At 36.3% G+C, this 24,520-nt stretch overlaps 1 protein-coding gene across 1 annotated transcript; it reads left to right on the forward strand.

Moving 5' to 3' along the window:
* The first annotated feature begins 16,103 nt into the window (after nucleotides 1-16,103).
* Nucleotides 16,104-17,045, forward strand: LOC133088085 (olfactory receptor 10K2). Its single transcript, XM_061185866.1, has one exon. The coding sequence runs from the start codon at nucleotides 16,104-16,106 to the stop codon at nucleotides 17,043-17,045; it is 942 nt and encodes a 313-aa protein (XP_061041849.1).
* Nucleotides 17,046-24,520: the final 7,475 nt, after the last annotated feature.

The raw sequence follows: 24,520 nt of genomic DNA on the forward strand, positions 1-24,520 counted from the left end.
AGAATTTGTCCATTTCTTCCAGGTTGTCCATTTTATTGTCATATAGTTGCTTGTAATAATCTCTCATGATCCTTTGTATTTCTGCAGTGTCAGTTGTTACTTCTCCTTTTTCATTTCTAATTCTATTGATTTGAGTATTCTCCCTTCTTTTCTTGATGAGTCTGGCTAATGGTTTATCAATTTTATCTTCTCAAAGAACCAGCTTTTAGTTTTATTGATCTTTACTATTGTTTCCTTGATTTCTTTTTCATTTATTTCTGATCTGATCTTTATGATTTCGTTCCTTCTGCTAACTTTGGGGGGTTTTTGTTCTTCTTTCTCTAATTGCTTTAGGTGTCAGGTTAGGTTGTTTATTTGAGATGTTTCTTGTTTCTTGAGGAAGGATTTTCTTGCTATAAACTTCCCTCTTAGAACTGCTCTTGCTGCATCCCATAGGTTTTGTGTTGTCATGTTTTCATTGTCATTTGTTTCTAGGTATTTTTTGATTTCCTCTTTGATTTCTTCAGTGATCTCTCGGTTATTTAGTAGTGTATTGTTTAGCCTCTATGTGTTTGTGTTCTTAACAGATTTTTTCCTGTAATGGATATCTAGTCTCATAGCGTTGTGGTCGGAAGAGATACTTGATATATTTCAGTTATCTTAAATTCACCAAGGCTTGATTTGTGACCCAGTATATGATGTATCGTGGAGAATGTTCCGTGAGCTCTTGTGAAGAAAGTGTATTGTGTTGTTTTTGCATGAAATGTCCTGTAAATATCAATTAAGTCCATCTTATTTAATGTGTCATTTAAAGCTTGTGTTTCCTTATTCATTTTCACTTTGGATCATCTGTCCATTGGTGAAAGTGAGGTGTTAAAGTCCCCTACTATTATTGTGTTACTGTTGATTTCCCCTTTTTATGGCTGTTAGCATTTGCCTTATGTATTGAGGTGCTCCTATGTTGGGTGCACAAATATTTACAATTGTTATATCTTCTTCTTGGATTGATCCCTTGATCATTATGTAGTGTCCTTCTTTGTCTCTTGTAGTAGTCTTTATTTTAAAATCTATTTTGTCTGATATGAGAATTGCTACTCCAGTTTTCTTTTGATTTCCATTTGCATGCAATATCTTTTTCCATCTCCTCACTTTCAGTCTGTATGTGTCCCAACGTCTGAAGTTGGTCTCTTGTAGACAGTATATATATGGGTCTTGTGTCTGTGTCCATTCAGCCAGTCTATGTCTTTTGGTTGGAGCATTTAATCCATTTACGTTTAAGGTAATTTTCAATATGTATGTTCCTATTACCATTTTCTTAATTGTTTTGGGTTTGTTATTGTAGGTCTTTTCCTTCTCTTGTGTTTCCTGCCTAGAAAATTTCCGTTAGCATTTGTTGTAAAGCTGGTTTGGTGGTGCTGAATTTTCTAATCTTTTGCTTGTCTGTAATGGTTTTAATTTCTCCAACAAATCTCACTGAGATCCTTGCTGTGTCGAGTAATCTTGGTTGTAGTTTTTTCTCTTTCATCACTTTAAATATGTCCTGCCCCTCCCTTCTGGCTTGCAGAGTTTCTGCTGAAAGAGCAGCTGTTACCTTATGGGGATTCCCTTGTATGTTATTTGCTGCTTTTCCCTTGCTGCTTTTAATATTTTTTTTGTAGTTAATTTTTGAATGTTTGATTAGTACGTGTCTTGCTGTTTTTCTCCTTGGATTTACCCTGTATGGGACTGTCTGTGCCTCCTGGACTTGATTGACTCTTTCCTTTTCCATATTAGGGAAGTTTTCAACTATAATCCCCTCATATATTTTCTGTCCCTTTCTTTTTCTCTTCTTCTTCTGGGACCCCTATATTCAGAATGCTGGTGAGTTTAATGTTGTCCCAGACGTCTCTGAGACTTTGTTCAATTCTTTTCATTCTTTTTTTCTTTATTCTACTCTGAGATAGTTATTTTCACTATTTTACCTTCCAAGTCACTTATCCGTTCTTCTGCTTCAGTTATTCTGCTATTGTTTCCTTCTCGAGAATTTTTAATTTCATTTATTGTGTTCTTCATCATTGTTTGTTTGCTCTTTAGTTTTTCTTGGTACTTGTTAAACGTTTCTTCTATTTTCTCCATTCTATATCCAAGATTTTGGATCACCTTTACTATCATTATTCTGAATTCTTTTTCAGGTAGGCTGCTTATTTCCTTGTCATTTGTTTGTTCTGGTGGGTTTTTACCTTGCTCGTTCATCTGCTGTGTATTTCTCTGTCTTCCCATTTTGCTTAACTTACTACGTTTGGGGTCTCCTTTTTGCAGGTTGCAGGTTCGTAGTTCCCATTGTTTTTGGCATCTGCCCCCAGTGGGTAAGGTTATTTCAGTTGGTTGTGATGGCTTCCTGGTCGAGGGGGCTGGTGCCTGTGTTCTGGTGGATGAGGCTGCATCTTGTCTCTCTGGTGGGCAGGATCGTGTCCGGTGGTGTGTTTTGGGGTGAGTGCAAACTTAGTATGATTTTAGGCAGCCTCTTTGCTAATGGGTGAGGATGTGTTTCTGTCTTGCTAGTTGTGTAGTATGGGGTGTCCAGCACTGTAGCTTGGTGGTCATTGAGTGGAACTGGGTCTTTGCATTGAGATGGAGATCTCTTAGAGAGCTTTTGCAATTTGGTATTACATGGACCTGGGAGGTCTGTGGTGGTCCAATGTCCTGAGCTTGGATCTTCCAACCAGGAGGCTCAGGTCTGACACCTGGACAGAACTCCAAGACCCCATCAGCCACATGGCTCAGAAGAAAAGGGAGAAAAAAAATGAAAATAAATACAATAAAATTATTAAAATAAAAAATTAATAATATTATTAAAAATTAAAAATTAATCAAAAAGATTTAAAAAGAAAGACAGAAATAAGCTAGCAACTTAACCAATAAACAATTCCACCAATGATAACAAGTGCTAAAAATTATACTAAAAAAAAAAAAGAAATAAACAGACAGACAGAACCCTAGGACAAATGGTAAAAGCAAAGCTATACAGACAAAATCACACAAAGTAGCATACACATACACACTCAACAAAAGAGAAAAAAAAAATATATATATATATATATAAATTAAAGGAAGAGAGCAACCAAATCAATAAACAAATCTACCAATGATAATAAGCTCTAAATACTAAACTAAGATAAACATAAAACCAGAAACAAATTAGATGCAGAAAGCAAACCCCAAGGCTACAGTTGCTCCCAAAGTCCACCACATCAATTTTGGTATGATTCATTGTCTATTCAGGTATTCCACAGATGCAGGGTACATCAAGTTGATTGTGGAGATTTAATCCACTGCTCCTGAGGCTGCTGGAAGAAATTTCCCTTTCTCTTCTTTGTTCTCACAGCTCCTGGCATTCAGCTTTGAATCTGGCCCCGAGTCTGCATGTAGGTCACCTGAGGGCATCTGTTCCCCACCCAGACAGGATGCGTTTAAAGTATCAGCTTATTAGGGGGCTCTGGCTCACCCAGGCCGGGGTGAGAGAGGGGTATGGAATGCAGGGTGAGCCTGCGGCGGCAGAGGCCGGCCTGACACTGCAACAGCCTGAGGCACAATGCAACAGCCTGAGGTACACTGTGTGTCCTCCCCGGGAAGTTGTCCCTGGATCACAGGACCCTAGCAGTGGCGGGCTGCACAGGCTCCAGGGAGAGGAGGTGTGGATAGTGACCTGTGCTTGCACACAGGATTCTTGGTCACTGCAGCAGCAGCTTTAGCGTTTCATGCCAATCTCTTGGTGTCCACACTGATAGCCGCAGCTTGTGTCAGTCTCTGGAGCTCATTTAGGCAGTACTCTGAATCCCCTCTCCTCACGCACCCCAAAACAATGGTCTCTTGCTTCTTAGGTCGTTCCAGACTTTTTCCCGGACTCCCACCTTACTAGCTGTGACACACTAGCCACCTTCAGACTGTGTTCATGAAGGCAACCCCGATCCTCTCCCTGGCATCTGACCTCCGAAGCCCAAACCTCAGCTCCCAATACCCACCCAACCTGCGGGTGAGCAGACAAGCCTCTCAGGCTGGTGAGTGCTGGTAGGCACCAATCCCCTGTGTGGGAATCTCTCCACTTTGCCCTCTACATGCCTGTTGCTGTGTTCTCCTCCATGGTTCCAAAGCTTCTCCCCCATCCATCCCCTTGTCTCCACCAGTGAAGGGGCTTCCTAGTGTGTGGAAACTGTTCCTCCTTCACAGCTCCCTCCCAGAGGTGCAGGTCCCATTCCTATTCTTTTGTCTCTGTTTTTTTCTTTTTATTTTTGTCCTACCCATGTATGTGGAGACTTTCTTGCCTCTTGGCAAATCTGAGGTCTTCTGCCAGCGTTCAGTAGGTGTTCTGCAGGAGTTGTTCCACAGGTAGATGTATTTTTGATGTTTTTGTGGGGAGGAAGGTGATCTCCATGTCTTACTCCTCCACCATCTTGAAGGTCCTTCTAGTCATATAATTTTATCTTTAAAGATAGAGATTAAAAACACTGACCCTAGACACAGGCATCCCTGTGTTTGAGTCACAGCTCTGCCTCTCTTACTGGCTTTGTAACATGACACCACTTCCTTGACTTCACTCAAAAAAATATTTCTTGCTATGTGGGCAGGTTGCCTTAGGATTAGCTGATCTAACCTGAGCTCAGCATAATACTCTGCTTCAAACTGCATGTCTCTTGCATTTGGCCCCTTTTGATAGGTTGGGATCAGATTTGCACCAGCATTTCTATTCTACATCCCAGGTTTAAAAGGACAAGGAGAGCTATCTTATGGTGATAGCAGAAAACCAGCAATGCTTCTTTTGGCCCAAACTTGGAACTAGTGAATTACCCCTTCTGCCCACATTTCATTGGTTAACATAAATATCAATACCAAACCAAAATTCTTGGGTTGGGAATTATGTTCTGTATCTAATTAGAGTGATTACAATGTCACAGAGCAGAAGACATAGAAAGAGATAAAGAGCTGTGGCTAAAAATTCAATCTACAGCAGTAATCTACTCCCCAGCAATTCCACTGCTAGTGTAGACCAGGTTAAGAGTCATATGTTACTAAAAGATAGGTATAACTACGTTCTGAACAGCACTTTTCACTATAGGCTTAACCTGGAAATAATCTAAATATTCATCATTAGTACAACTAACAAATAAATTGAAGTGCATTCATGTAATTTAATGTTATACAGCAGTAAAAATTTACCACTGCTATTAATATCATGGGTAAATTTGCATGAAAAAAGCCAAAATAAAAACATTACACACTATATAATAGCATGCATATATTTTTTAAAATGGTGAAGTCAATATATGATGGTAGGAGTTAGAATAATGGTTCTTCAGGCAAGGGGGTGGGCAATAATCTACTTCTAAATCTGGTTGTGGATACATGGGTACACCACTCTGTGAATTCACATATATACTTTGATGTGTATTTCTGTGATGTATGCTACCCTTTAATAAAATGTGCTTAAAATTTAGGAAAGAATCAACTCGAAAAGGCTAAATTGAAAAGACAAGAGAAAAGGATTAATGGACAATGTAAGATACATGGATATAAATTATGTATTTTAATATACAGAGTATTATTGTTTCCTAATTGTTTCCTACTCCATGAATACATTACAACACCATGAGGACAAGAACTATACCTCATTCATCCTTACGTCCCCTGAATGTTCAGAATAATGTAAGTCATAGAGTGTTATTCACCAATTATATATTTAATTTAAATTTTTTTAATGTTCCACTTATAGGTACAAAAATTAGGTACAATAAATATGAGTGAATAAATACATTTCTGCTATAATTTTGATTCCCTCTGTAATCTGTTTTAATGTGAGTTACTTCCTATTATTCCTAATAAGAAATTAACTTATACCAATATCCACTTGTATGCTGCTTTAAATATTCCTTCCTGTTATCTTTTGTGACCTGCCCTCCACCTAATAACACACTGGTTGGCTGTGGGACATCTTGGCTCAGAGACAACACAGAACTTAAGAGATTTGACACTTAGAATGAACTACCTGTTTCCTCCTGCCCCCTCCTTCGCAACTATTCCCCTTTCAAGCTGTGGCTTATCCTCCTAACTGCACAGGAGGAGGAATCTAGCAGATTTTGAAGCAGAACTACTGAGTAAAGGAAAACATATTTGACTCTCATCCTATTAGCTTCTCTTGGGAGATGCCTGTAGAACAAAGAAATAAGATAAACTCCTCAAATTCAGACTGCCAGAGAGAAGACAAAGTGAAAATGTGGAAGAATACTGAGAATAACTTTAAAAGAAGAAACTATTGGGAAGAGGAGGGAAAGAAAAGATGGGTGATGTGGGATATCAGATGATTTTGAAGTGCACATTGGAGCAAGATAACAGAAATTGAAGTAAACATGACAGGGTCTCAGAGTCACACTCATGTTTGTGGTGTGGAAGGGAGAAGAGACATGAGCAATTGGACTGGGATGTTTTGTTTTGTCATCCCTAACTCCTGAGGCCTTGAAGAGGTTGTAGAGTGGGAATTGCACCTGGGGAAGGTCTGGTCCATCTTAATCCAGAGGAATGATTCATGTAAACTGGAGATCTGGGTGGGCTGAGAGTAGATAAATAAGCCTACACTTTCCACTTAGGCTATAAGGCTGATGTGTGATATGGTCACATTGTTTGATAGATCTTCTTTTATTCTGCTTGGATATCCAATGATGATTTATGGTTTAACTAATATGATCAGTACTTCTACTGGAAGTACTGTTGGAAATCACACCCTTCAGATGTTTTATATTTGAGAAATATATGACTTGATTATGCTGTCTCTTGAATTAGCTAGTATGAACTTTGATGTTTAATTTTGAGAGTAAATTTAATACATTTATTTGCTCACTATATACATTTCTATGTAATGACCCCTCCCAAATTCACATTCATATATCTTTACTTTACTTTGGCTCTAATTTCTTATATTTTTACATAATACATTTATGCTTGCCTTAATAGTACATATTTTAAGTCATCTCAAATCCATCATGGAATGCAATAGAATCTTATAATTTAAGATTCTTTGGGTTGAAAATAAAAGATAATCTAACTTAAACTGGCATTAGCAAAAAATAAATCTCTTGGTTTAAGAAAGCTGAAAAGTCCAGTGGTACAATGGTTCTAGCACCATATTTGGTAGAACTCAAACAGTCATCCTCGGTCATCTGGATGCATCTCATAGCTCTTCTTATTCAGTCTTGGCTTCATTTTTAGCCTAAACTCGTCAGTCTCTGACAACATCAGCTCACAAAATCTAGTCCAGAGGAAGAAATAATTCACTTATTTGGATGTGAAAACAAAAGTTGGGAGACTGAATCTTGTTCCTGATTGAACAGACTTGGATCACATGCCCATCCTGAACCAAACATTATAGCCAAACACTACAGAGAGAACTCAATGTCTTGACTGACTTAGTACAGATCATCTGCTCCCCCTGAAATTTCAGGATGAATCAGTTGGATGAGAATGAGAAAAAATGTTTTAAAAATAAAATAAAATTGGGGTACTATAAGTAGTGGGAGTAGCCATTTGTATTTCTTTTTTGAAAAAAATCTCTACTCAGTTTCTTTACCAATTTTTAAATCAAGTTATTGTTTTTGCTATTGAGTTGTATGAGTTTCTTATACATTTTGGATATTAACCCCTTATCAGATACATTGTTTGCCAATCTGTTTCCTAGTTCACAGATTGCCTTTTCATTTTGTTGATTGTTTCTTTGCTGTGCACAAGCTTTTTAGTTTGATGTAATCCCACTTGTTGATTTTTGGTTTTGTTACTTGTGCTTATGGTGACATTTCTAAATACTTGTTGCCAAGACAAATGTCAAGAAACTTTCCCCCAATGTTTTCTTCTAAGAGTTTTATGGTTTTAGGTCTCATGTTTAAGTCTTAATCCATTTTGAAATGATCTTTATGTATGGTGTAGCATAAGGGTCTAATTTTATTCTTTGGCACGTTGCTATCCAGTTTTTCCCACAGTCATTTATAGAAGAGGTTATGGTTTCCCCATTTCGAAGACATACAAGTAACCAACAGGTATATGAAACCTACTCACATCGCTAGTCACCAGGGATGTGAAAATTAAAACCATAGTGAGATTCACCTTATATCTGTTTGAATGACTATCATCAAAAAGACAAGATAACAAGTGTTGGTAAGGATGTGGAGAAAGGGGAACTCTGGTACACTGTTGGTGGTAATATAAATTAGTACAGCCATTAGGGAAAACAGTGTGGAAGTTCCTCAAAAGACTAAAAATAAAACTACCATGTGATCCAGATATCCCACTTATTGGCATTTATAAAGAATTGAAATCAGAATCACAAAGAAATACCTGCATTCCCATGTTCATTACAGCACCATTCACGATGACCAAGATATGAACAGCTTAATGGTACACATGAAAGAAAATGGATTTAAAAATGTGGATAAAAAACATAGAACACAGTGCTATTCAGCCTTAAAAAAGAAGTGAGGTGTTCCATTTGCCACAATATGGTTGAACCTCAAGGATGTAATCCTAAGTGAAATAAGCTAGATACAGAAAGATAAATACTGCATGATCTCCTTGTGTCTGGAATCTAAAATAGTCAAACACAGAAGTAGATAGTACAAGGGTGGTTGCCAGGCACTGGGGAGGAGGGGGGAAATGTAGAAATGTTGGTTAAAGTGTACAAAATTTCAGCTATATAAGATAAGTTCTGGAGATCTACTATATAGCATAGTACTTACAGGTAATAGTACTGTATTGTATACTTAAAATTTGCTAAGAAGATAGATCTTATGTTAAGTTTTCTTATCACAATTAATAATAATAATAGTAATAATAAAATTGGTGAGAGAAAACTTTTGGAGGTGATGCATATGTCTATGGCTTTGATGGTGGTGATTGTTTCATGAGTGTATACTTACATCAAACACATCAAGTTATATACACTAAATATGTACAGCTTTTTCCATGTCAATCATACCTTAATGAAGTAGTTTTTTAAAAAACTACTGTGAGCTTGGACTGAATGATGGACATCAATAACAAAAAAATGTTCAGCATTCAGATTCAAATATATTAAAGTCCACTCTTCTTAATTCTTACTTCTTTATGGGCATTATTTCTTATTCTAAATTATTTTTTACTCTCACTTTGTTCTCACTTCTGTTCTCAATATCATTATTTCTTCATCTGCCAGATACTTATGAGCTCTTATTAGGCACCAAGTCATTGGTAGGTGTCATTAACATTCATTGACATGTGTGATGTTTAAATCATTCATTCCTAGCTTAGCCACAAGGCAAGTGGAAACTAGAAACTTTGGAGATTAGAAAAGTAATAATGGTATTTTTGTTTAAACCAAAAGGTCATTTATATTATCAGAGTATCGCTGTCTCTGACCATTCATTCACCCAACATTCAGCACATATTTATTTAGTGACTCCTATGTATAACAATACACTGCATTAGTTTCTGGATAATGGAATAGAGAGGTGGAAAAAAAAAAAAAAAACTCAGTGGTTAATGGTGAAATGAGTCTCCTTTCATTATTCTGACCAGGGCCTTCACTACAGAAAGCAGCTTTGCTCAATTGGCCCTCTCAGACCGACAGAAAGCTACATTCTTAATCGTAAGTGCAAAAGCACATTTTAAGTTAAACAAACATATTTTATAACGTACCTATCATCATGAATTTTGTGTGTAATTACCTTTTCATCCCTTTGGTAACATAAAATTGAGAAACCAACTTAAAATGCGTCAAATTTTCAAAAATTGCTGCATCTGAGCATGCTTAGAGCCTTCTACTCCCCAAGCCCTAATGCCCGGGCTCAATTTGGAGCCGTTTGGCATTTGGTGACTTGCCTCTATTTTCCACAATCAACTCAGCTGTTTAATTAAACCCAGTGCAACGTCTCCATGGCAATGACTCTGGCATCAGGAGACCCACAGAACCGCCCGTTACTAATAAATTCAATGAAAGTGCCAACTGCTCTATGATCATTATTAGATATGACTTGTGGTCTTTGGTCAATAGGCACAAAAAGTTGGGAAGAAACTGGTTACACTTTATTTTGATCGGGGTCTAAGTCCCCAGACCATCATCATATCTCTACCGCTGAGTAGAGATCAGTAGCTTCTGCCCCATTTTGATCTTTTCCCTTCAACTTGCATTCCGTCTCCTGTAGCCTCTGTGCCTCTGGCTTCTCTTAGGGAGAGGGAGTGGCAAATGGGGGACTATCTATGAATAACAAGCAACCATGTTGGACTGAGCACCTACAGCAATGAGAAACTGGACAGTGGACAGGGAATAAGAGTAAACATCTATCCCCCAGCAGGACCTGTCCTTTCACAACTCAGGTAAGAGACAGAGAAGGGTGATGGGCCCAAGCTGGTGCAGTGAAAGAAAGAGATAGCCACAACTAAGAACGTGGACTCCAAATAACGTTAACCAGGATTAATGAAGCTTTAAAGTGAATTTTTATAAAACTATGCATATAAATTTTATACATATCCTGAATTAACTGACTCACTGCTCTTCCTAAATTTACACAGACACTGTCTTGGTTCTGATTTAATTCAACAGTGTGCTCAAAATTTTCCTCACAAAATCTTTTGTTTCCTTATAGTAAGAACATCTAACATGAGATCTACCCTCTTAGTAAATGTTTAAGTACACAGTAACATAATGTTAGCTATAGGCACAATGTTGTACAGCAGATCTCTTGAATGTGTTCATCTCACGTAACTGAAACTTTATATCCAATGAACAGCCACTTCCTCTCTCTCCCTTCCCCCCAAGCCCTGGCAACCACCATTCTACTTTCTTCTTCTATGAATCTGACTATTTTAGATACCACATACAAATGGAATTTGTCCTTCTGTGACTGGCTTATTTCACTTAGCATAATGTCCTCCAGATTCATCCATGCTGTCGCACATTGCAGGATTTTCTTCTTTTTTAGGGCCAAATAATATTCCATTGTATGTATATATATATATATACCTACAAAATCTTAAATCACAATCTTTTTTTCTTTTTTCCCAGAAATGGCTATATTAGGTGAGATCTAGAAAAAAAATTACAATACCTAATCCAGGTTTGAGAACTTAGGGAGTACTCTGAAAATAATTTTACTTGGCAAATATAAAGACACAGAAACCCTGCCTTTGGGGAACATAAAATCAGAGACAGTCAGAAACACTAGCACAAGGTCATAGAGAGCAGACTCAGGAAGAGAGCCAAGTCAATATCTACATAATAAACATCTTCAGGAGGCAGCACAATACTGTGGGAATCCCATTCATCTGAAAAACAGAAGTCCTCTGTTCTATTTCTAACACATCCACCCAGTTGCTTTCTGGTTTTGGGATCTTCACAGTACTCTCTGAGGCTTAATTTCTTCTTCTGTCAAATGAGACTACTAGGCTAGATCTTTAAGGTATCCTACAGCTATAACACTTGTGACCCCAGCTTTCTGGAGATCCTCGAGTAAGAGACAAGGACAAAAAATGCAATATACCTTCCCCAGTTTGGGGGAAGGGAAGTCATCTTTATCCTATTAAACCCTTCCTGAAATCAATGGAGTACACCAAGCAGTATGAGAGTAATATTCTCAAAACTGTCTGCCCCTTTTCAACTCTAAATTATAATTACAAAACTAACATTTGTGTAACACTTAACCATTGCAGTGATATTTTCTCATTCATTTTGAACAAACCTTGAAAATTAGGTTAGCAGATATCAGAATGAATCCCATTATAAAGAAGAGGAAAGTGATTCAGACATGTTAAAGTCCTGGAGCTAATACGCAGAGGAGCTGGGACTTGAGCCTGTAACAGGAATCCTTTTCTTTAAATACCTTCCTATGAAAGGAGGGTAACAGAATACTGTTTTCCCTTTCTCACCAACACACATACACACACGCAAACATTTTACTCCTATGTCAATCAGAAGATCTATAGTCTAGTGTTAGTTTCCCAGCTGTGTTAACTTGAGTGGAGCCCACAAACACTTTGATTCTCAAATTACTCTTCTTTATAGCGAAGATATTAAAAGTAATACCTACTTCATGGGATCATGATGACCAAATGAGAGACTATATATAACAGTATTTTCACCCTGTCTGCACTATGAAAAAACGTGTGATAAATGATAGTTCACATTATATTTCTATACAATGAATCTAAATTTTGGTTAATAAATTAATACCAAAATTATATCCTATTTTTCTTCCTGGAACTATTAAAAGCAATACTGATGGACTGATACTTGGGATGATCCCTAAAGAAGTTAACTGAATTGAGTTGTTTGTTTTTGAGTTTGTGACCCCAATGTGAAGGTTTTGGTAAAGAAAAAAAGGAAGAAAAAGGGAGGAAAGGTGTGTCTCTCTTTTCACAGCCCTGTGTAAATTTAGGTATTTCCTTTGTAAAAGAGATGTATCTCCATGACAGCAAAACAGCAGGTACTTGTTCAATTCTGAAGGGCCAATCAACATTAAGGAAAATATTAATCAGCTCTATCACAATGTTTACATAAATAGTACCACTGAGGCTCAGTCTACATTTTTATCAAAATGTTTATAGATAATATTCAAATACTATTTTTTCTTGAAAGATTTCCATGAAATTGTTTGTTTTTTCCTCAACATGTTCAGACCTTTTTTGCTTGTTCCTTTATGGTGTTTATGATAGTCTGTCCTGTAATATGGCTAACTATTTGATTCTCTCTCCTCTGAGAAAGGAAAAATTATTTTATTCACATTTATAACTGCAGTGCTTAAAAGGTACTCAAAATGATAAAATCATAAAATATGACAATTATGAAACAATCTACTCCAAACTTTAAGAGCTCAATAAAGAGTTGAGGTTGATTTCTAAATATGTAAATTAAAACATATATAAAATAGGCATCATTGATAATCATAGAGCGTCCATAATGAGAAACCTCTACGTTGTTATTTGTATGTGACTAAGTTTAATTACAGTTTTATATTCTAAGTTTATCCTATAACCCACGGCCCAAAATAGAAAATTTAGGATACCTCCCTTGCTTTCTACCAGGTATGGATAACTGCCTGGGTGACTCTGACTACAGAACAACCAGATACCAAAGAACTTGCATGGAACTTCAAGATCAGTAACACTTGCTTCCCTTCCAGTACAGAACAGGACTCCATGTAAAACCAAGTCACTTTTAATCAAGCTTGGAGAATTCAGAAAAATGTTAATCTCTCTTAAATCCACTCCCCACCCTCTAGAAAGTACAGAAAGGCAGCTTCAACAACTTGCCATGAGTTAAATGCTCATTATATCATTGATGAAAATATTTCTGATTTTAATCCCTGTAGAACCACAGTAAAGTGATTAGACGTAAATATTTATTGAGCACTCACTATGTACTGAATTAGTCTCTTCTGTATACATGATTTCAATTAATTTTCACTGTAACCTGGAAGGTAGGAATTACTTTTCTCACCATACCAATGAGAAAATGGGGCTTAGAGAATTTAAGATCTTACCAAAAGAAAATGCTAGAGTCAGGATTAAATCTTATATCTAAGTTCAAAATTCCTACATTTTATTCCTATATTACTCAATTTTACATGTGTTTGTAAGGGTAAAATTCAAGATTATATATGTAGAAATTTATTAGTAGTCCTGAGAATTGAGGATCCTGGAATTAGAAAGATAACTAATTATTTATTAATAAATATACCTTTTAGGCAATAAAAATCCTGTGTTAAGTACTGAATAAAGAACCAGGGGGATAAGATGGAGAAAGAGAAGATTTGTCCCTTTCACAAGGTTTGGGTTGGGGGGATTAGGAGGTATAACTATAGAAGCAGAAAATATAAGGAACAGGGCAGCACTTTCCAGAAGATAGGAGATGTAACTGTGGTTACCTGAACTCTTACACATCTGTATAAAAGCCATAGAAATTAAATAGTGCCCAGACTCATGATATTTCTCCAAGAATGCTTTAATTCAACATTTCTATAACAGACATCAATAAACTCAGAAATAAATACCAAATAATTTTTCCAAGGCTATACAAAAGAAATTCTCTCCTCAGTTTTCTCACAATTGCAAATGCATATCTATCACTTCAACCACATCGTTTTATAACAATCTTTTCTTTTGAATACGTCTCACCTTTGAAATGTGAGCAACTTGAGGCCTTGGACCAAATCTTTTATATGGGTATTTTTAACACATACCTAGCGCCTGACACATGGTTGTAATCATTCTGATTAATAATTGTTGAATAGTGCCTGATAGTCTTGATTTAGCGGTTCTCGTCTAAGGTAGAGTATGATGACATTAATTTTTGTTATTAATATCAGTTAAGATATAATTTTGAAAGATATACTTTTTAAAATGGGATAAACTCAAGGTCACTTTACAATTTCCCTCCCATTTATTTGCATTCTGATATGTTCTAGACAGTTGTAAACGTACTAGGAATTGAGAATAAATCTAAGTACATAGAATTCCAGTGACCAGATGCTCTTTTCAGTGCTATTTTTCTATTATAAACTGAGATTTTTCTTTTGCTTCGAAAGGGTAAAACTTAGTTCCATGTAGTACAGAAATATTTAGAAATTTATGGTCTTGTACAATCTTCACGGCAAGGATCAGAGAACACTGAGGATTCTCTTACTCTGTGAGTTCTGGGAAGAACGTGGTGATGTGAATGTGGTACGTAACAACATACCAAGTTAGCTTTTTTTATTTATATGACAATTTTTATTGAAAAACTATTAAGCAATTAAAATGGTTCTAGATGCTGAGGAGAATTTAAATAAAAATGCTTATGATTCTCTCCTTACCCTCAAGAGTATAAAATTTAATGGAAAAGAAAAAAACAACACACTATTTCAAAATTAAATAAACAACAAATCAAATTGGCAATCAATGTCTTATGTGAATTCTGAGGAAGAAAAAACTCCTTTATGAGGACATACCAAGGAAGCTTCCAAAAAAAACAGACTTGGTTGAGGCTTCAGAATAATGGTAAAATATTTGTAAAGAAGAAAATGGTTAACAAACTAACATAAGCAAAGAATAGAGGTAAAGAAGAATACAACATATTGCACAATAGCGATGCATCCCATAATGTCTATGAATAAACACTGAAACATAGTTTAGCTCCCAAAATGAGACCTTAAAAACCATAAAGACTGCGCTTTGTGCTATAGCCATGAGTAAAATTTTTGAAGAGGTGAGGAATAGGATACAATTTATATTTCAGAAGATCAGTCTGACATCAGGGGAAAGATGGACTGAAGAGATGTGAGAATGGTGACGGGAAAGATAACCGTAAAATGATTTTTGTAGGCGTTAATGAAAGGTGATGAAAATGGACAAGAGGCTTGAAGAAAGATTGTGGTTCTGTCTGCAGGAAGAAAGAATCTGAGATAGGCATTGGAGGATGTGTAGACGTATTCCATCTTGGAGAACTTTTTCCAGATTTGGGAACAGAATACGTATACAGAAGCAAGAGTCAGCTTAATGAGCATTTAAGACGGTGGAGTTGATGATCCATGTCAGGAAGTAAGGCAAAAAGAGTTAGATAGAATGTAGGTCTAGATTATGGAGAGATTAAACTAAGAGTAGACATTTAGGTATAAGCAGAGGGATAATGAGAAACTATTGAAGATTATATATAAAGTCATAAATAAAGTAATATATAAGTGAGTGCATTCAGATGATTTATTTTGCAGCTGCAGGAAAGTGGGAGAATATGAAGGTAATAAAATTGAATGGACTAGCTTTGCAGAGTAAACAGCGTGAGAGGCTGAGAATTTTAATAGCAGCCTCATCCTGGGAATGGAGATGAAGGGATAGTTAAATCTGGGAAATGTCAAGAAAGTTTTCCTGTGGTATTAAAAATACTGGGGAGACTCAAAGTTGGATGCACACTTTGAATAATTTTAGATACTTCTTCATGTCTTACAAAAACTGGAAAGAGGAGGAATGAGTTAGAACTCAAAATCTGAGAACACACACTATGATGATCAATATAATGATCATTCTAATGATTCTTCTAATTTTCAGGGGGTTTTCTTGGCACTGTCTTCTCTCTCAGATTGTCTCCTGATGATCTGCCTTCCATGGAGTGGGTCAATGAGACCTTGGTGAGAGAGTTTGTCTTCCTCGGCTTCTCATCTCTGGCTGGGCTGCAGCGGCTGCTCTTCGTTGTCTTCCTGCTCGTCTACATGTTCACCCTGGGCACCAATGCCATCATCATTTCCACCACTGTGCTGGAAAGAGCCCTCCACACCCCTATGTACTTCTTCCTTGCTGGACTCTCCTGCTCTGAGACTTGCTACACCTTCGTCCTTGTACCCAAGATGCTGGTTGACCTGCTAGCACAGAAGACCATCTCCTTCTTGGGCTGTTCTATCCAGATGTTTTCCTTCCTCTTCCTAGGTTGCTCGCACTCCTTCCTGCTGGCAGCCATGGGTTATGATCGCTATGTGGCCATCTGTAACCCTCTGCGGTACACAGTGCTCATGGGACATGGGATGTGTGTGAGACTTGTGGCTGTTGCCTGTCTCTGTGGTTTTACTATTGCAGAGATCATCACATCCTTGGTATTTCACCTGCCCTTTCACTCCTCCAACCAACTACACCACTTCTTCTGTGACATTTCTCCTGTTCTCAAGGTGGCATCCCACCATACCCACTTTAGTCAGTTTGTCATTATCATGCTCTGTGCATTGGTCCTGGTTATCCCCCTGTTATTGATTTTGGTATCCTATATTCACATCATCTCTGCTATACTCCAGTTTCCTTCCACATTAGGCAGGTACAAAGCTTTTTCCACCTGTGCTTCTCACCTCATTATTGTCATTGTCCATTATGGCTGTGCCTCCTTTATCTACTTAAGGCCTAAGTCCAACTACTCCTCAAGCCAGGATGCTCTCATATCAGTATCCTACACTATCCTAACTCCATTGTTCAATCCTATGATTTACAGCTTGAGAAATAAAGAGTTCAAATCAGCTCTTCAAAGAGTTGTGGGAAGAACAATTTCTCTGCCACGACATTAATCTAGATTCTGCTCTTTTCAAGTAATAAAACACAAAGTATGTGGGAAAAAATTCCCTGAGCAAAAATGATCAAGCAGTTGAGAACAGTGTTCAAGAACAGAGATCATTTGTTTCCAAATATAAAAATAAAAAATAATAGCTTCTTGCCATGATCACATAAATTATTGCCTATTGAAGTTTTTTCAATTGATGGAAAAATGATGGATGGCTAACATTACGATGTAGGAATACAATTATATGTTCAGAATTCTAGGCTCTGGCAAATACCATTACCCAATCTCAGCCAGAATGGAAACCAATCCTACAAATTATTGTACAACCCTAACTCTCCTGTCTCTATATCTCTCCCTTTTCTGGATGTTTCCTGAGTCTCAGTCTTTCAGTATAGTCAGATCACAGTTTTTAAATGAGATAACATTTGTAAAGTTATAATTTTTGGTGCATAAGTTATATCTAATTAATGCTCAAATAAGAAAATTATGCAAAAAGTTTTCCACCTCTGTGTTTCTATTACTGGGAGCTGGGGGTTTTTCTAATTTTTTTATACACTGGTACAAATCTGAATTTGGTCAGCATTCCTTAAAGATATTCACAAGGGCATAGGTTAAAGAGAAGACCTAAAATTACGCAGAGTGGTCAAGAAAGGCAGGCTAAGCTTAAACCCATTTTATTAAATAGTAACCAAATAGAAAAATCTGTGTAAAGAGCAAACAGTTTCTGTTTCATGAATCTCGGGAGTTGTCATGTGCATTTCAGGCCAGAATTTGAATTAGACATTTTACTTATCTCTCCTTCCTACAGAAAGGAGAGCAAACAAGGAGCTCCATGGAGAGAGCTGCTTCCTTGCTTTATATATTTTTTTCAAGATCAACTTGTTAATAAAGGTCTTCTGACTGAATCATTTCATTTCTTAGTCTTTTCTTCCACCAGTCTCCTCATCAGTGACTTATACACTTTCAGGGGTTGAAGGAAGAGGGAAGGAACTGGATGTTTTATTCACGGGCCCTCTTTTATTGTGGAATGCTGAGCTTGTCTGCTAAGAATGTAAGCCTACTGCATTTCTTCCATTTCTCTGAAGCTTGAGACTTCCTGAGGGTGGGGCCTGAAGGTCACAGAGACCAAAACAAATTTAATTTCTTTGGCCACCAACTTCTCTTTTTCCTTGGGCCCATGGCTCAGCCCAGACTTCTAGCCTATCAAGTCATCTCATGAAAAGGAAATAAACTGATAACCCTTAATGTGAATCAGTTTAATGTGTTAATTGTTCAAATTTGCACTTATGGGCTTCTGTTTTAAAATGTCACCATATTTGAACTTTAGAGCATCCCTTGGAAGTGTATATTATAACCTACTTTTTATAGATGAGAAAACTGACACTCAGAAAATTAAAATGTCTTTCCTATTACTGAGTAGAATTAATACTGATTCCACATCACTCACTTCCTCTTTTAGTACTCCTGCAATGCTCTCACATGATCCTTTGTGAAGACTATGACTTTCTTAATTAATGGAGTTCAGAATGCATAAGTATTCATCTTCAACAGTAGGCTAAACCATGTGACATCTGTAGAAAAGATATACTGATAAGTATGAGGTAAATGTCCTTTATATCATATGGTATAGTTAATCCCTATCCTGATGTAATATGGTGCTGAGGGAGGGGGAACAAGGAAAACTCCCAACTTTTGCTTCATTCTTTTCCAAGACTTGTGGACACCATCATTTTGAGTCGGATAGCAGAACACTCACAAGTGGGTAAGATCACTGTTTGTTAGAAGGTTATGTATATTAGAATGATTCTCCTTCTGGCATTTTATTCTTGCTCTTTTTATTTTTTCATGTGACCAAAGAATTAATTTGGCTTTGGGCCTGTGCTCATGGGTTAAAACTAAACATCTTGCTCTCCTTCCTCTTTTCACACACACGCACACACACACACACACACACACCCTTGGTTAATTTTAGCTCCCCTCTTTAGTCATATGTAATTTGCAGGAAAGAGATAAGATCTTTGGATTTGGGGTTGGCTTTAGCGAGAAAACAAAGCCCCTTCAGCTTTCAAACTAGGCCCTGTATTCCAGCTGAACTTACGGAGAAATCTGCACTTAAGTTTCAGGCATAAATTCAACCAATAATAATAAATCGGTATGTTTATTTCCCATTCATCATTGTCTCCTATATATATATATATATATATATACTTTTGAATACACTGTAGGAAAGCTTAAACCAAGGCAGAATTAGGGAATTTCTGTGATCTTGGCCATGATATAATATAGTTGCGCTGAAATTGGATTTGTAGCCTATCAGGCTGGCTTTGATATTAGGACTGATTTTCTAAGACACTCTTTATCATTGAACAGATGAACCAATTATGATTCAAGAAAATGTAATTTTCAGGATCTCAACCTAAGTTATATATAAAGTAGAGAATAGTGAATTACAGCTGAGAGACAACAGTTAAATAACTCCACAGAGACATTTACATTGAGAAAGATGAATAAGTTTGTGCTTAGCAAACACAAAGATTCTCCTGCCTCAAGTATATATATTCCATATAAGTCAGTGAAAGATTATAAAAAACACATAGATTTTTGTTTTCCTAATCAGTGATATAAAACAAACATTCACAAAGATTAAGAGTTGATAGAAAAAAAAAAAAGAGTTGATAGGTTGATTGGGTAGATACATTCAGAGAAAAAAATTCAATGCATTATTTTTTCTAAATTCCTTACTGTCTTTTTACCTTTCCTGGTGATTTTAATAAGCTACTAATAGTTTCACACATTTTCAGAAAACCAGCCATTATAAAATAAAAGATTAATTCTACTTGTGCTAGCTTAGTTCTGCTAGCACAAGTTTCTCCTAGACATCTTTCATTTGAGAAAACAATTCCTCAGAAAAGCACACATGCACACTTCTATATGTGTAGAGCCATCCTCTTCCTACGATCCTTGTAATTAAAATGTGACTGTGGCACAAGTGTACTTGTCTCAATAAGGCATTGAGCCCAGTGACTAGAAATACAGTCCATATATAACTCATAGGAAGAAGGTGATCAGTTCATTGCAAAAATAAGACTCTAAAAATTCCCAACTTCTAGCAAAATATCCCTTGTCCTTTCTGCACTGACTCAACTTTCATGCATTAATTGAAATTCATTCAATGCTCATGAAGTAACTTCTTATACTTCCCCCCGCCAAAAAAATAAACCTTCCATACTTCCTGAGATGATTTTCCAACCATTTCACTTCATCTCGCACTTTTTCCTATGGAAAATCTTTTGGAACTTAATTTCAGTTTTTGCATTTTCACTCCTTATGTGCCAGCCAAGAAAGTTGCTCATCTCCCTTGATGAATCTTTATTAGCAAGATGGAAAGAACTTGTATCAAAAAATAAATTAAAAAAAAAAAAACATAATGAAGTAATCATTCCAGGGGACTTGATAACACAGCTGCAGAGTAGATGTTGTATCTATCTGGGCTTGGCAAGAGACCAAAAGAGACATCATTGGTAACAATCAGTGGTTCAACAGCTCAGAAGGAATTTGTAGAAGTGAAATCTACAGAGAGTGATCCAGGGTAGTAGAAAGATGTACTAGAAACCCTATATGTGCCTACAGGACTCTGAAAAGTTTAAGAGTATATCCCTAAACAGCCTACAAATGAAGATATCAAGAGGAAAGTGTTAGGTCTGGGATATATGAGTTCTTTTGGAACCTCAACATAACTGTGTGAAAAGATCAAAGGAAGGTGTTTGCAAAAATGGGAAATTTTACTTATTTTCCTTGGAAAACATTTAGAAATATATTTAACAATTTCTAGTCAAGACCTATTAAAATGAAGCTGTAAAGAAACTTTTCCGAGGGATACAGAATAAAACGAATAAACATAGGGATACTTTCTACAAGGACAGGATGTCTCAATTTTGTAGCGATACTAATTGTCCTTATTTCATATTTAAATTCAAATCAATTCCACTCAAATATTCACTGCTTGATAATATGATAAATATTCTCAAATTTCAAATAAAATACTAATCATGAATCCCCTAAACCCCCTTTATATACATATATAGAGGAATATATTTCTGTATGTGTGTCTTTGTGTGTATTCAATTTCTTTCAAATTTTTGAGATAAGCTAAGCCAGGACTTTCAGCCCGCTACTACATTTGTAAACACTGAATATAGCAGAGATTACATAAAATTTTATTATCACACTGCAGGTACATGGCAGAGAATCCACTCTCTTACCCCTTTCCTAGAGCTCATTTGAATTTTCACTCCATGGGTATGTCCAGTGCCACTGTCCCTGCTGCTTCCTGCTATGACTAAGGCACTAGCATTGCCCCAACAATGGTGAAAGCTATTTCCCATACCTTGTCACACACACCCCTGGACACCATAATCCTCTCCCCGTGTAGTGACATAGAAGTCAATTCTGTGGATAACCTCATAAATCAACAAGCACTATTGCCTCTCCCTCACTTCCCACACTACCTAGGGCCATCCAAAGGAAAAATTTGCAAGGAAGTAGGGCACATTTTATGTCATGAAGTTACTCTGTGACCTAGAAAATTACTAAGAGTAAATTACTTTCTTACTTTGGGCCCCAGACTACTCACCTGTAAAATAAGGAGATTGGTGCCTTCTCCTATATTAGTCTATGTCTTCATTTAAATGAGATAAAGATGAGACTATTTTGTACAGTATTAAGTATAGTAGAAAGATAAACAGTCAAGTGTCATAATTATTTGGTAGTAATTGATCTTCCTAGGTCACTAAACTGCTCCTAAAATCTCTGTTCCTATTAGTCTCTCCACTACTAAATTGACCATGCTCATGGATCTCAACCTAAGAAAATATCAGATCAAATTCCTCTCTTCCTCAAAACTTCAAAAGTTCACAATTTACAACCAACAAAAGTGAGCATTTAGGGATGGCCATAAGGTCCTCCATGAACTGTCCTCAAATCTCTCTCTCCTCACATCTGCCTCTCCAGCCATCTCATTCTACTCAGAGTTCCTAAATATGCAAAACATATTTATACCACATGTTCTGTATTAGTTTGCTAAGGCTGCCATAACAAAGTGCCATAGACCTAGCTAGTTAAACAACAGAAATTTATTTTTTCACAGTCTGAAAGCTAGAAATCTAATTCAAAATGTCAGCAGGGCTGGTTTCTTCTGTGGCCTTTCTCCTTGACTTGTTTTTGGCTATCTTCTGCCTATGTCTTCATATCATCTTGTCTCTATAATTCTGTGTTCAAATTTCCTCCTTTTAAGAAAAATTTCCTCTTCTTATAGAGGTGTCAGTCATCTCTAATGACCTTTCTAATGACTTAATTTTAACTTCATTGGCTCTTTAAAAACCCTATTCTCAAATACAGTCACATTCTGAGGTACCAGTGGTTAAGACTTCAACATATGAATTTTAGAGGGACACAATTCAACCTGTAACACAATTCTTCATTTTAAAATACCACCCATTTCTTTTTCTTTTTTTTGATGTATTGGTATTTATTGGAAAGAAACATGCTCCTCTCACACACCTGAGGTCAGAAAGCAAAGGCAGGTTGTCAGCAGGAGGGGGATGGGGAATCTGAGCCCCCATTTCTATTAAACAAATTTTTATTATTTAGTTGCAGTGGAAAAATATCCTTTGCTCTCTGTTCCAACAGCAGAATTCTTAGTGGTTTACTTAGTATTTTTTTTAATTAAAATATATTGTTATTTAAAAATAAATGTAAAACTATCTAAATAACATATGATCCTCAGGATAATAAAAAGTACCAATATATAAAATAGATCATAAAATGTCCTCTCTTCCTCAACTTTCTTATCCTTGAATTTCCACTATTTATGGTTAGACTGATTATAAATATATACACATGCACACACAAACACACATCACTTAGAGAGAGAGAGAGACATGATAGATAGATGATAGATACATAGACAGAAAAATAGATAGATAGATAGATATCTGATATCTATCTTTAAATTATTCTGCAACTTATTTTTCTGCAAGAGTATATTATGAACCTCTTTCAAGTCTGTATTCATGGTTGGATCTGATTTTTTTAGTTAAGAGATAATTTTCATACTGCAATATTTACTATTTTAAAATGTTGATTCAATGGATTTTAGTATATTCACAGAATTGGGCAGCCGTCACCACTATCTAATTCCAGAACATTTCATTAGCGTGAAAAGAAACCCCATATGCATTAGCAGTCATCTCCTCTTCCCCCAGCAATCTCTACTCTACTTTCTGTCTCTATAGATTTGCCTATCCTAAACATTTTATACAAATGGAATCATATTATATGTGGTCTTTTGCATATGGTTCTTTTTACTTAGCATAAGGGTCATCTATGTTGTAACATGTATCAGGGCTTCATGCCTTTTAATGGCTGAATAATATTTCATTGCATAGGTATACCAAATTTATTTATCCATTCATCAACAGTTGGCATTTGGGTAGTTCCCACTTTTTGGTTATTATGTGTGATGCTTCTATGAAGAATCATGTACAAGTTTTTGGGTAAACATATGTATTTAATTCTCTTGAGCATGCACATAGGAGTGGAATTACTAGATCATATTGTAATTCTATTTGTAACTTTTTGAGGAACTATCAAATTGTTGTCCACAGCAGCTGCACTAATTTACATTCCCACCAGAAATGTATGAGTCCCAATTTCTCCATTTCCTTGCCAACACATGGTATTTTCTGCATTATTATTATTAGTAGTAGTAGTAGAAGTATTGCCATCCTAGTAGATGTGAAGTTGTATGTCATGGTTTTGATTAGTATTTCTCCAGCGACTAATACTGTTGACTATTTTTTCCTGTGCTTATTAGAGATTTGCATGTATTCTTTAGAGACTATTTAAATCATTTACTCATTTTTAAAACTGTGTTTTCTTTCTTACAATGTAGCAACATACCTTTGATTGCATAAAAACCTCCATTCTTTTACTCCCTTTCTTCTAAGTTTTTAATGTCAAAATTGACCCTTTTTATATTTTGCATTCATGAAGAAATTATAGTAGTTATACTCATTCTAATTCTCTTCTTTAACTTTTATACTACAGTTGAATAGTTAACACAATATCATATTACAAAATTCAAAATTTCTAAATCTGACTAGATCTTTACTTTTTCCAGTTGTTGTATATTTTCATATTACTAATCATCACCCTTTCATTTCAGCTTAAAGAACTCCTTTCAGCATTTCAACATTGTTTTGTGAGGCAGGTCTAGTGGTGATTGATGTACTCCCCCAGCTTTTGTTTATTTGGAAAAATCTTTATTTCTCCTTTGTTTCTGAAGAATAATTTTGCCAGATAGAGTACTCTTGGCTGGCTTTTTTTCTTAATTCAGCACTTTGAATATATCATTCTGCTCTCTCCTGGCCTGTAAATTTTCTGCTGAAGAATCTGCTGATAGCCTAATGGGGGTTACTTTGT

The sequence above is a fragment of the Eubalaena glacialis genome, chromosome 3 (genome assembly GCF_028564815.1).
Source record: "Eubalaena glacialis isolate mEubGla1 chromosome 3, mEubGla1.1.hap2.+ XY, whole genome shotgun sequence".
NCBI lineage: Eukaryota > Metazoa > Chordata > Mammalia > Artiodactyla > Balaenidae > Eubalaena > Eubalaena glacialis.

Excerpts from the sequence above, each read along its gene's own strand:
- LOC133088085 (XM_061185866.1), top strand. The coding sequence starts at position 16,104 with ATGGAGTGGGTCAATGAGACCTTGGTGAGAGAGTTTGTCTTCCTCGGC.